This window comes from Eulemur rufifrons, chromosome 7, assembly GCF_041146395.1.
Source record: "Eulemur rufifrons isolate Redbay chromosome 7, OSU_ERuf_1, whole genome shotgun sequence".
Taxonomy (NCBI): Eukaryota; Metazoa; Chordata; class Mammalia; order Primates; family Lemuridae; genus Eulemur; species Eulemur rufifrons.
Window position 1 is genome coordinate 187,309,206 of NC_090989.1, and position 13,347 is coordinate 187,322,552.

Genomic DNA, 13,347 nt, shown 5'->3' on the forward strand with positions numbered 1-13,347 from the left:
ACCAGCAGAATGGAAGGATGAGGGGCTAGATGCCTGGTGATGCCATGGAGCCACTATTGTAGTTCTAAACAACCTATTTGTGTAAAGTGAGAGAGAAAAAAGTCTCTACCTTGTTCAAGCCACTATTATTTTTGCATCCTTACCATTGGCCACCAAACATAATTACTGAGAGCACCGCTGTTACCTTCAGCTTCCTGATCAGCCTTCCTGCCTCAAACTTCACCCTGCTCCAACCCTCCCTCTGCCTGGCCACCAGTGAGCTTCCTCACACACAAATCTGGTAACGATCCTCTCCTGTCTGCATCCTTTAATGGCTTTCTGGTACCGCTAGAGAAAATCCATACTCTTTAGCGTGACATTGGGGACAGTTCAGAGCCAGGCCCAGGCTGAGCTGTGTCTCCTGCCTCAGCCTCAACCCCAGACACCCCGTGCTCCGGCCACTCCACGCTTCCCAGCGTTCCAGCCTATACCACTCCTCCGTGTCTACAGTCCTGCAATCGGAAGTGTTCTAGGTGCTCAGCTCCTGCTCGTCCTTCAGTACCCAACTGCAGAGCCACCTCCTGCAGGAAGCCTACCCTGGTGCCCTCAGAGTAAGCCACTGCCCCCGATGGACTTCCAAGGCAAGGCCTTTGTAAAATATTTCTGATCTGTAGCACTTGCCACATTGCATTATAATCACTTATTTTTTTAATCGATGTTCCCCTAGACTGGGAGCTCTCAAAGCAAGGGCAGAGCCTTCCCGGTCTGTTTGTGCCCAGCTGTTAGCAAATTCTGAATGAATGAGTAGATGGACAGATGAATGGATGCCCAGGCCCTGGCCCGGGAGGATCCAGAATCGCCATTTTCCACACTGCTGGCGCCTATGTGCCGACTGACACAGAAGAGGGCACAGGAAAACTGAGCAGGTGTCTACGAGAGGTGTCCACAGGAAGCTGTCACCAGGGCAGGGCAGAGGCAGTGTAAGCATGCATTTCCCGTGCCCTCCGCCGGCGAATCCCAGCGCGGGCTCACGCATCAAGAAGGCAGAGGAGGGGACACCCCATGTGGGAGTCTCATCCCCAGCCACACCTACGCCACAGGCCATCAGCTCCCCTCCGCGGGAAAGCCCAAGAAAGGAGGCAACCTCAGACCTGCGCCAGGCCACCAAACAGCAGGGCCAGGTGCTCACAGTCCGGCCGGAACCAGGCCAGACAGCATTTCCAGCTCCCAAAACTGTCCCTGCACACCAGCCCGTCTCCTCCTCTCCACAACGTGAGAGCCCCAACCATTATCTTGTCCCCTTTTTACAGATGGGGACACGGTGGCCCAGAGAGGTAAAGTGTGCCCAAGGTCATACAGCTGGCCAGAAGCAGAGCTGGAGCCAACCTCATCACCCTCCTCGGACAGCTGCTCCACAGAGGAGCCCAAGTGCCGACAGCGGCGGGGCAGATTGCAGGGCCCCCCGGGGACAGCCTAGCCACCTCGGTAACACGCAGGGGCCAACAGGCCCTCTGCTCCCTCTCCTGAGGCCTGGCACCCCGCGCAGCCCCCTTTAAGGAGTGCTCAGCCTTCCAGAAGAGCTCCAGTCTTAATTTTAGCTTGGAGGCCTGCCACGGGAGGCTTTAGCCAGAGGCAGGCTGAAGTTATGTGGGACAGCTGTCAGCCGGCATGCTGGGTGGGGCCTGTTTAGCTGCAGGGACACAAGTCTGGGGACACTGAACTGGCCTCTCTGCCCCAAGTGCTCAGCCCCAGCCGGCCACACTGCTCGGATCTCCTCCTGCGGGTCCCCAGCTCTGCGATGATGGCTGAAGAGCACACAGACCTGGAGGCCCAGATCGTCAAGGACATTCACTTCAAGGAGATCGACCTGGTGAACCGAGACCCCAAGAACATTAACGAGGACATAGTCAAGGTAGGCTCGGCGGGCAGCTCGGCAGCCCGAGGGTGTCAGGCCTGGGTGCCCGGCAGGGGAGGGTTCCTGCTGCAGGCACAGGCGGCCTCCCCCCCGGAAAAGAGACCTGTCGCTGTCTTCTCCGAATCTCCCACAACCAAGAGCAAAAACAGCCACATATGCACTGCCCAAGCGTTGATCAGGGCAGGGAAGGCAAGTCACAGAGAAAATTCCTCCTTACTACTCTGGGGCCCTTGCCATCCACGCCTGGCCCTGGTCCTGGGAGGCATAGGAACAGGTGGCCAAGTTGGGCTCGTTTCTGTGCCAGGGGGCCTCTCTGCGGTCTCCATGGCGAGTGTGGGGTTAATCCCCAGAGGCTGGCAGCCCCTGGAGGTGCGACCACTGCCCAGCATCTGTCCCCCGAGGCTGGGGGCTGTGTCTGGCCCTTCCCTCAGGTCCCCCTTTGCCCCGAGTCCTGCGGCCAGGCCAGGGCAGAGGCCATTCAGAGGGCACCGGGGCCCTGGAAGGGAGTGCTGAGAGTCACCCGGCCTCCAGGGGGTCTCCCCATGGCCACTGCCCGAAGTTGTGCCTCTCTCCGTGCCTGGCAATGTCAGCAGCCCGGCTGCCCCCAGGCCCACGCTTCAATCCGACCTCCACGGGGCACCCGGGGGATCTTTTCAGAGCCGAGCTCCTCAGAGCAGGTCCCAGCCACCGGCATCAGAGTTACCGGAGGGGCCGCTGAGGGGCAGGCGCGGGGCCTCCCGGGTCCTGCTGAGCACGCCGGCATCGGCCCAGGGCCGTCCAACAGGGATACCGTCACCCCAGGGAATTTTAAATTTTCTAGTAGCCGCATAAAATAGTAAACAACAGACAGGTGAAATTAATTTTCATGATATTTTTATTTAACCATACATATCTAAAATAGTATTATTTCAACATATCGACATAAATCAATTATCCATGAACTATTGCAGTTTTTCTTCATCTTCAAAACCCAGTGTGTATCTTCCACTTGCGGTACCTCTGTTTGGACGCCACATTTTCATCAGAAACACTCGTTCTGTGCTGTATTTAGAATTCATACAGTTTACAGTTGAAAATCAATTCACATGCCCAAATTGTTCCAAACAGTCTTAAAAGTTTTCCAATAACAGAATCGAGTACAAGTTTTTTATATTTTAATTAAAATTAAACAAACTTTAGAATTCTTCAGTTGCATTAGCCACATTTCAAATGCTCGATGCTCAGAGCCACGGGAGTAGACTGTGGCTGAGGACTGTTCTGTCCTGTGCTGCGGCCCTTCGGGGACACCTCCCCAGCCGGATAAGCCTGAGCTCTCCTCGTGGCTTTCCAAACCTAACACAGTCTGGTCCCAACCTGCTGCTTCTGCCTGTCTGCTCCCACCTGCCGGCCCACCCACCAGAACACACCCCTGTGCTTTTGCCAGGAGTGCCCACCTCCTGTTCAGCCTTCAGGGCCCAACGCAACTGGCACCTCCTCCAGGAAGCCTTCCCTGACTCCTCCAGGCAATCAGTTGCTCCCTCCTCTGTGGCCCCCTTTTATTCGGGGCATTCCTCCATAACAGCTCGTATTATGCTATATGTGCTATTTCTAGAAATCATTAGTGGTTGAGATAGGGTATGTATCTCGGCACAGTGTGACAGCTGCAGTGGGGAATTAGGGGACAAGCCTCGCAAGCTGTAAAGCACTATAGAAATGTGAGACGTAATTAGTCAGGGTTTCTACACTGTCATCTAGCAGGAATAGTCCCAGACTCGACTTTAACAGACCTGATTTCAAATCCAGGCTCTTTTGCCTAAAAATAATAACACTGTACAAGGCACATAGGTTTTCTGAGCCTCAGTTTCCACCTGTAAAATGGGGATAATATCATTTACCTCCACCAGGAAAATGAATCTCAGAGCAGAGTTATGCAACAGAAACGCAGTGTGAGGATTAAATGAGATGAGGGGTTGGAAAGTGTCTCCCATAGTCCCCAGCAAGAGTGTGACAAACGTGAGCTGAAGAGGGGCTTGCAGTCTGGGGGACAAGCGAACTAAGCCAGGAGCCGGCGTTATGCCCAGGTGACACCTGGTGGGCCCTGGCGGGCTGCAGGGGGATGGAGAAGGGGACCCCACAGCAGGTGAGGAGTGCAGAGGGGCTCTCGGGGGGCCCAGATCATGACGCGGAGGGGGAGGCTCGGTGGTGGCTCTATGCAGCCGCTGGGGGCCTGAGCCCCAGAAAAACAGCACTCAGAGGCCAAAGAGGACACAGATAATTCTGACCAGGGGAGACCGTTATTTGGTATTTTTTGGACATTCTCTGGTTTGGGGAGTTGACTTTTTCTTTCTTTTGTTTTCAATGAGTGAGAGATGAAAAAGTTTAGACCTACAGGACAAGGATCATAAAATAGTCAGATAAATACCACATAAAGGTTCAAGTAGACGTCAGGCCTGTGTCACGGTCTGTTAAAGAATGAAGAAGAGGAAGAAAGGAGAGAGGCGACCGTGGCTGGGAGGGGCGGGGGGCCTGTCTGAACAGGGCAGCCCCCACATCGCCTGGATTTTGTCCTCGACTGGGGAAAAGACGAGCGGGAGGGACAGGAAGGCAGAGGCAGTGAGGGAGGCTGGGAGGAAGACTCAGAAGGCCCTGGCAGTGTCCCGCGTGGCACCTGTCTGGTGGCCTCACGGGTGGCAGCAGGCTCCCCAGGGCCGAGAATGAATGACGTGGAAAGAATGCTGGGGTGGGACTCTGCCACAGAGACCCCGGTTCTGGTCTCGGCCCCGACACTAGGCTTGCTGTGTAACTCTGGAAAAATCCCTTTCCCTCTCTGGGCCTGATACAGACAGAGGTTGAGCGGAGAAGAGGGAGACCCTGTCCCCTTCACCACCGGCTGCTCAGGTTTCACACACAAAAGCCAAGGATGGACAGCAGGGGACAGACCCCCTGCGTCTCTGGGTTTGACCCCGAGGAGGGGAGCACTACGTTTTGGTGCTGCCCTGAAACCTCGGCTGGAAAATGAGTGCCACAGGCGGAGGGAGAACCCTGTACGCCCCGCCCAGCCCACTGTGGCCGTGTGGAAAGAAGGTCACGGAGGTCGGTGCTGAGGAAGTGGGGAGGGCGCACCCCATTCCCTTTGCCGCCCACCCCCCTTGCTGACATCGACTCCACAAATCATGACGGAGCACCTGCCGTGTGCCAGGCACCGTGCTGTCCCCGACCACACAGTGATGAGCAGGACAGACCCGCTGTGTGCAAGTCCCGCCAGGCTGGGCGATGGGAATGTCTGCCAAAGGTCCCTGCAGCTGTCCACTCGCCAGCAGGTACACCTGAGCACGCGCTCCCTCCAGACCCGAGCTGGGACGGCTGGAGCCCTGCCCCTGCCTGCCTCAGGACCCAGCCCCGCCCCAGCGTCCTCCCGAGTTATTTCGGAGGGCTCAGGGCTGACTCACGGCAGCCCGCTCTCCACCCCAGCCCACAGGGAGGCAGGGGGCCCCGAAGCACTCACTGGTGGTTGAGCTGAGGGTCACACAGGTCCTCTGGCTTTTGGATTCAGCTCCTCTCGCCTCAGGTGCTCCAAGTCGACAGACACACAGCATCCCAGCTTCTCCAACGTACCTGCGATGTCCCGGTCCCACCTGCGCCCACAGCTGCCGCTTTCAGAAAAACAAACGCCCTCCTGCCCATCCGCTCAGGCTGGCACACACCCAGAGGGGTCAGCAGCCCCCAGCTCTGCCAACTCCCGCTCCTTGTTTGGGCCCATCTGGGACACCTAGTTGCACAAAGAGGAAAGTGATGTGGTACCCCTCCCCCATCCCGGGAACAAGAATCGAACCTAACAGGGAAGACTAGAATAATGAAAATATACAGAATACAGTGCTAAATACCATAAGTTAATGCCAGATGAGGTGTCACGGGAGGTTAGGGGAGGAAGAAATTCCTTTCATCTGGGAAAACCAGGATCCAGCTTTACGGGGAGGTGCAAGGTGCATAATAAAAATGAGAAAAATTACAAATGTGAGACAGAGGAACAAGGCTTTCCAAGAAGAAACAGAATAAGCAAAGGTGCAGAGGCTTTTCACAGCACTGGGAAGGATGTGGGGCAGAGCTGCAAATGCGAGCAGTGGATACTGCCACTGCCCCTGCCTGTGTTCACGGCAGACATTACTAATGGATCATGGCACTCTCCCAGGAAGCCATGCCCCATCAGCTAGTCAAACCTGGCACAATAGACGAAACCTCTTTTCTACTCTGTCTGCAGCAGAATGAACTGTTGGGTGGGATTAGGACAGAGCATCTGAAAGGGGATTTGTGGGAGAGAAGGCAGGAAAGACAGGTTAAGGCTGAATCATGGAGGGTCAGCCGACCCACCAGTTATTATTCCACATTGTCAATTCCTTCCTTTTGGAAATGTCTTGCCCTCTGTCAATGACCTCTAAGAAGGGCCATGTCAGATTAATACACACAAAGGTATTATGACTTGGTGTCATGGGGACTTCTGAGTATCAGGTGATCTAGACTTTCTCAAAATGTGGTCCACTTTCTTAGGGAACTTGTTAAAATGCAGATTCCTTGTCTCTGCCACCATAAGTTCTTATCTGGCTGAGCTGCTGAATATTTTGCACTTCCATGTTTGAGCAGAGAGTCCCACGTTCAAACATGTCAGATTGCCAGCAAACAAGTCCCTCTCAGCCTATAGCAGACAGACCTGGAGTCCAGAGTTATCACTTATGTTTCCTAAAGACACACTGTGTCTGTCAGTTATAAATTGCTGTGTAACAAATCATCCCAAAACTTGATGGCTTAAAGCAACAACCATTCTATGATCTCTCATAGTTCTGTGGGTTGACAGGGCTCAGCTGGGTGGTTCTACTGGTCTCACTGGGGGCCTCTCATGCAGCTGCAGTCAGATGGCAGCTGGGGCTGCAATCACCTGGGGCGCTACTGAGCTGGGACACCCAGGATGGCTCACTCACATGGCTGGGATATTGGCAGAGGTAGCTGGAAGGCAGGGTTCAGCTGGGACGCTGGGATGACTATCTGCACATAGTTTCAGGCCTCCCCATTCACATGGCCTCTCCACCAGTCTCTAGAGCACATACAGCAGTGGATTTCTAACTTCACTGGTCTCCAGAGCAGGGTATAAAAGTGGACTTCACACATGGGGTCTCAGGGCCCCCAAAAGCAGAAGCTGCCAGGTCTGTTTAAGTTTAGTTCTGGAACTGGCCCAGCATCCTTTCCACCACATTCTGATGGTGAAAGCAAGTCACAGGGTAAGCGCAGACTCACAATGGGATGAGCCTACCCCAGGACACAGACGCTGAGACTAACGAAGGTCGTCTTTGGAGACCAGCTAACCTCCCACTGGAAGCTGGTACGCAGCCAGGCCTAGCGCTCACCCAGGGTATTTCTACCACTCCCCATTCTGAACTGCACCAGCCTTCCTGAGGGCGGAGTCTGAGCGGCAGGAGAGAAGGTGGGGAGGGTGGAGCCGCAGGGCAAGGGGAGCTCACAGATGCTGACGGGCTCTTCTGGCAGGTCCTCTCTCTTTCCTCGCAGCCGTCTATTACCTCGGTCTCTTCCCAGCTCCTTCACGTGAACCCAGGTCCCTTTCTGTTCCAGCCCAGGTGCACTAGGTCCCCTCTTTAGAATGCTCTCGACCCCAGGCTCCAGATAACGCCCGGCCACCTCCTCCCAGCAGCAGATCCGGCCTGTGCTGTGCTCTGTGCCTCGGCTCCTGCTGCGGTGCATGACCCCTGATGACCCTGCGTGAGGAGACTGCAGAGGGGATTCAGACACACGGTTTGACGTCAGGCTGACTTACTTGCCTCGTGAAATAACAGATGTAATATACACGGCCTGAAACTGACACCCACAAGGGCCAAATGCACTGTGGGTATTACTATGGCAATCCTCTATTACTGTCATTACCAATCATTACAAAAGAAGCAAAGCTTTGCCATTTTTAAGCTGTTTTTGCAGCTATCACCTCATTTTAGCTTCCTATTTTATGGGCCAATGCTTCTCACACTACCTGGATAAAGGGCCGGTTTTATTATTATTATGCCAATCTGTTGTACACCAATACTATTACAAATACAATAAAAATTAATTACTAGAGAAATAAAATGAAAAACAGGCATGCAGATCTAAGCTCCAATTTTTATTATTGGATTCAATAGACATAAAATTACTGCATCAAATTTCTACGAAAGTTTCTAGGTGCTCACTCTCAACTTCTGTAATTACCTTGAGGGGGTGGTGAAGGGGACCGCTGACTGCAGACCACCCTGTAAGTAGCAAGGCAGCAGGCAGGGAAACTGGGACCCAGCAAAGCTAAGCCACTTGCTTGGGTCTTCCAACTCCAAAGCTAAGTCCGTGTCACTAGGAATCTTAGCCCAATCCTCTCTGTATAGAGTTGTGAGAGAAAATAAAACCAACTGGAAGCCCAGAGAAGGACAGCACCAAGCCCCAAATCACACAGTAATGCAGTGGGCAAGTGCAGACTGGAGCCGTCTGCCTATCCCCTGCCAGAGCTATTTCCCTGCCCACAGACATCCTATCTGAATTGTCCAGGGCCCTGGATGCCCAAGGACTGAGTCATGCGGGACTCGGGGACGTATTTCTGACAGGCGGTGGCTCCTGGCCCCCACGCATCCTCAGGCACCGCCCGGCCCTGCTGCCCGGCACCATCCCCGCCTCTCAGACACTGCGGGGGCTGCGCTGGCTGGTTCGAGTTAATCTACTGGCTCTCTCACTGTTCCAAAAATAAATAAGCGGGAGAAGGGGACACTAACAAATGAGCAGCCATCATCCCCCCTCCCCACCCTCCGGCCCCTTTTTCCAGTGGCACCGCACCCTGGGGCTCAGCCAGTGGGAGCAGCCCCCAGCCCACCACCCTGCAAGGAAAAGCCATGTCCCCTCTACTTCTGGAAACGAATTAAGAAATGAAGTCACTGTGTGCTTCTGATACACTGGCACGGCTGCCTGGAGCTGCCTGAGCCGGATCTTATAAATATCTCCCCAAAGCAGCACACGTGGCCAAAGCTCTCTCGATGCTCAGATCCGAGTTAGGGGAACAGCTGCCTCCTCCCGGCCCTGCCCAGCCCTCGGACAGCACGGTTCCTACTCACAGAACAGAGCAGTCACCCCGCACAGCGCCCGAAGGCAATCCCCGGAAATCACTCCAGTATCAGCACCAATGGTTTCCTCAAAAAAAAAAAAAATAATAATAATAATTAAAAGACACAACATAGAGATGGGTGGGGCTGGGATTATTACGGTAAGCAGAAAAAGAGTGGAAGGAGGACTCCATCCATCTTATCAGCCTGACTTATCAGGACTGACACCTGCATACGCACATTTGTAACTAGGTGGGCTGGAGAACGAGCTGGTGTCAACGGGGTTTCTGAGACCTATTTTCATAGGAACTTCAGAGCATATGAACAAATGACGGCCATCCCTGAGCACCTACCACGTGCCACGTATTGTGCTGAGCCCTGCCCAAGAGCTGGTGTGCCCAGCACAAAGTGAGCGCCCAATGGGTATTTGTTTGGATGAGTGGATTTGATGGATGGATGGGTGATGGATGGGTAGGTGGACTGATGGACAGATGGTGGGGCATGGATGGATGGATGAATAAATGGAAGAAAAACTAACCCTATTCCTCATAGCAATCCCATTTTACAGATGAGTAAATGAAGCTCAAAGAGGCTGAGTGATCGATCTGCAAAGTCACTCATCTGGCCAGCAACTGCACTGGTACATGCAGCCCGCCTTGGGGACTCTGGCTTCCTGTTGAGGCAGCACGCTGCAAAAACTAGCAGCAACAGCTGGCAGGTGTTAGCCAGGTACTCTGAGCCAGTGTTCGGAATATTTCCATCTTAATTTATTTCATCCTCCGGTGACCTGAGACGATGAAATTAATTAAGGAGACAAAGCTAGGAAAATGAGGCACAGAAAAGCTAAGTTATTTGCTCAAGTTCAGCCCCCATAAGGAGCCACACTGGATTCAAACCTCAATGGTGTGACTTCGGAGCCAGGGCTGTCCTCTAAATCTGCTGCCTCTGAGAGGACAGCCACAAATAATTAATGAATGGAGGAATATTCTAGGATAAAGGGAAAAGCAGTGGGGCTGCCACGGGGCTGGAGAAATTGCCGGCTCTTAGAGCTGGCTGGGTGGCCCTGCCCTGGGGCAGCTCTCCGGCTGACAAGGCCCAGACCTGGGAGGGGACAGCCACAGCACAGCCAGCATCTGCCTCGGGGTCTGACCCCAGCTGGGGCAGCAGGAAGAGCACTGGCTTAGAGACAGGACACCTAGATTCAGCCCGGACCCCGTGAGGGCCCCAGCCAGGGCCTCCACCCGCCGGCAGGGTGAGCGGGCAGGACTGGGTGATCTGTGCGTGGGGAGGCCCCATTCTAAGGAACAGCTGCAAGAAGGAGGAGCACCAGGCCCTGAGCAGGAGAGGAAGAAGGGAGAGGGTCTGCTGGGACAAAGGCAGGGAGGCCACCCGGCAACAGTTCCTGAGGCCACACAGTGTCGCCAGGAGCCAGGCTGCGAGGCAGCAGGGACAGGCTGGGCGTCGCCCCGACGGGGTGGGCAGGCCACAGAGGTCAGGACACCTCAACCGGCAGGCCCCTTAACCCTCCAAAGGGAAAGAAAGGCACCAATGCGGCATCCTGAGTATTAGAGAAATACAGTCTGGAGACTTTTCTGTTTTCTTTTTTCTATTGATTTTCCATGCTGTGGCTATGTTTTTTATAATGAAAAGTAATTTCAGTAATAACTATGCACATAGAAGAGAGGGCCCCCTCCCCACAACCAGAGTGGGAAAGGGACCCCCAGGAGATTGTTTGAGCTCTGGCCCCGTGGCCCCCGCGCCGGCCCCTGCCGTGGGTCTGATTCGTCCCTGCGCCATCCAACCACCTTTCACTGAAATGGCCCAGGGGCTCGGCTAGAAGGGAGACGTCTCGGACGGTTTAGGCATTTCCACGCTTGCTGAGCACAGCCAAGAGCTCCGCGCCCTCCTGCGCCAAGCCCCTGCCGGGGATGACCACGGGGAGACAGTCACTGCGCCCCGGCGTTTGTTCGGTGCTTTTCAGTTGTCCAGGTGATTTCCAAGCCTTCGTCCTTCCATCCGCATAACCCCACTGGGGGTGTCACTGCGTCCATCTCACAGATGAGACAGCTCAGGCTGAGGGACGCCACGTGGCGCTGCCTGTGAGCGGGCAGCCATGGTGACGCTTGCTGCACAGCAGGGGCTCCAGAAAGGTTAGGTATGTGACGTGGCCAAAAGCAACCTTTTTCTAAAAGTCCACTGATTATTTTTTCCCACTTCCCAAATGGGGCTTCAGTCGCTGCATCCGTGGGACGTGGGAACCAGAGTGTGAACTGGGCACCCACCTTCCTCCCAGTGGCAAAGGAGGGACGGGACGGGCAGGCTGGGGAGGGGAGAGGGCGGCCTGAGGTCACTGCGGGACTCGGGTGTAACAAAGTCGGCCTCCTCCACCAGGTCCTCCAGGCCGGCTCAGCCACGCTCAGACGCCAGGTACCCTTACTGGCCAGGGAGGTCCATCCTGGGGACCGCATGGCCCTCTTTGCCAGGTGCCAGAATAGCTCCCAGACCCGTGCACCTCTCCCCGTCTCACCACCACCACCCTGGACCAGGCGCCGTCCACAGCGGCTCCCAGCTGGTCCCCCACACCCGTCCTCCCTCCCAGCCCTGCCACCACCCCAACTGCAACAGCCAGAACAAGCTGCTCGAAACCCAGATCTAACTGAGCTGCCACCCGTGCAAAAGCTTTCAAGGGCACGTTCACTGGAGCCGGCCAGGCTCCCCTCTCCAGCCTCGCCCTGGCCACTCCGGGCTAGCACTCGGCCTTCCAGAAGCACCTGCGTGTCCCTGAGCCCACGCTGTCTCTCCCATCAGCTCTTGGCAGTCACTGCTTCTGCCCTGATCACTTTCCCGGCCCACAGCCCGCTCCACCTGGCCGCCTTCAGGTACCCCTGAGCTAGATGTCCCTTCTTCCCGGAAGTTTCTTTAACCCCAGGTCTCTTTGACCTCTGGGGCGCAGAGGTGCACACGGGCCTTGTTCTCCCCTTAACTGACACTTTCACTGTAGCAGGACTGCCTGCCGTGAACCCTGTGAGGGCAGGACCTGTCCTGTCCACCGTCCTACCCACGGGTGCTCAGTAAGTCTTTGCAGGGTGGGTGTGACTGTCTAACAGCCTTAGGATCAGGAAGAGGATTTGAGAGCCGTGGCTCCGGCGCCGCCTCTAACTTACTGCTGGCTTTAAGCACATCGCTCGACTTCCCGGGGCTGTTTGTCCATCCATAAGGTGAGGGGTTGGACAGGGTCTCTGACGTGCTGTCCAGCGTGGCCCAGGGACCAGGGCATCACTGGGGAACCTGTTAGAAATGCAGAGCCTCGGGCCCCACCCAGACCTGCAGGGCCAGAGTCCCAGGGGTGGGACCCAGCTGCCAGGGTGTAACAAGCCGTCCAGGAGGTTCTGGGAAGTGGGTGGAGAATGTGAGTTGAGGATTCCCCATCCTGCCCCTGCAGGTGGATTTCGAAGACGTGATCGCGGAGCCCGTGGGCACCTACAGCTTCGACGGCGTGTGGAAGGTGAGCTACACCACCTTCACCGTGTCCAAGTACTGGTGCTACCGCCTGCTGTCCACGCTGCTGGGCGTCCCGCTGGCCCTGCTCTGGGGCTTCCTGTTCGCCTGCATCTCCTTCTGCCACATCTGGGCGGTGGTGCCCTGCATCAAGAGCTACCTGATCGAGATCCAGTGCATCAGCCACATCTACTCGCTCTGCATCCGCACCTTCTGCAACCCGCTCTTCGCCGCCCTGGGCCAGATGTGCAGCAGCATCAAGGTCATGCTGCGGAAGGAAGTCTAAAGCCAGGGGACGCTGGGGGCGGCGGGGCAGGGACGTGGGGCCAGGCTGGGCCCCGCTGCTGCTCCACAGGGCCACCGCGGAGCTCAATCTCTTTAGGGACTGCTCAGTTTTCCCCCAAGAAGGAGCTCACGGCGTAGGAAAGCCAGAAAGCACACACAACCCATCCAGAGGCCCCGGCCCCAACATGGCGCCCCCAGGGCGGCGTGAGGGAAGATCGTTCGCTCCGAGGCAGCTATTGCAAGTCTTTGCATTCGCCTGTACTGTAACAGCATCAGCCAGCACTCGGTCCCCGACCCGGGTGACCTGTGCACGCCCACCCAGGAGGCGGCCAGTGACTGTTGCCGTTAGACGGGTGGCTCCAATAAAGGGTTTCGGCTGCATTTGCGGAACGCTGTGTTTTGTTTGTGTCTGGAAGGTTGGTATGTGTCCTCATCAGCTACAAAAACACGTTTCACTGTCCTGAGAAACAGAAACCCGGAAAGCTAGTTGCCTCTTCACTTGGTCAAACCCAAGGCCCAGGCCACAGTCTGTTTTTCCCTGGGATTCGACTTGTTTTGGGAATCTGCGCCCCA

General features: G+C 55.6%; 1 protein-coding gene across 1 annotated transcript; it reads left to right on the top strand.

Moving 5' to 3' along the window:
- The first annotated feature begins 1,706 nt into the window (after positions 1–1,706).
- Positions 1,707–12,783, top strand: CAV3 (caveolin 3). Its single transcript, XM_069473847.1, has 2 exons — positions 1,707–1,891; positions 12,434–12,783. Exons 1-2 carry the CDS (start codon positions 1,778–1,780, stop codon positions 12,773–12,775), a joined length of 456 nt encoding a protein of 151 aa, XP_069329948.1. The 5' UTR covers positions 1,707–1,777; the 3' UTR covers positions 12,776–12,783.
- The last annotated feature ends 564 nt before the right edge of the window (positions 12,784–13,347 follow it).

What these genes read in the sequence shown, in the direction of transcription:
- CAV3 (XM_069473847.1), top strand. Translation starts at nt 1,778, where the DNA reads ATGATGGCTGAAGAGCACACAGACCTGGAGGCCCAGATCGTCAAGGAC. An exon ending in TTAACGAGGACATAGTCAAG is followed by an intron (nt 1,892 to 12,433) that starts GTAGGCTCGGCG and finishes CTGCCCCTGCAG; the next exon opens with GTGGATTTCGAAGACGTGAT.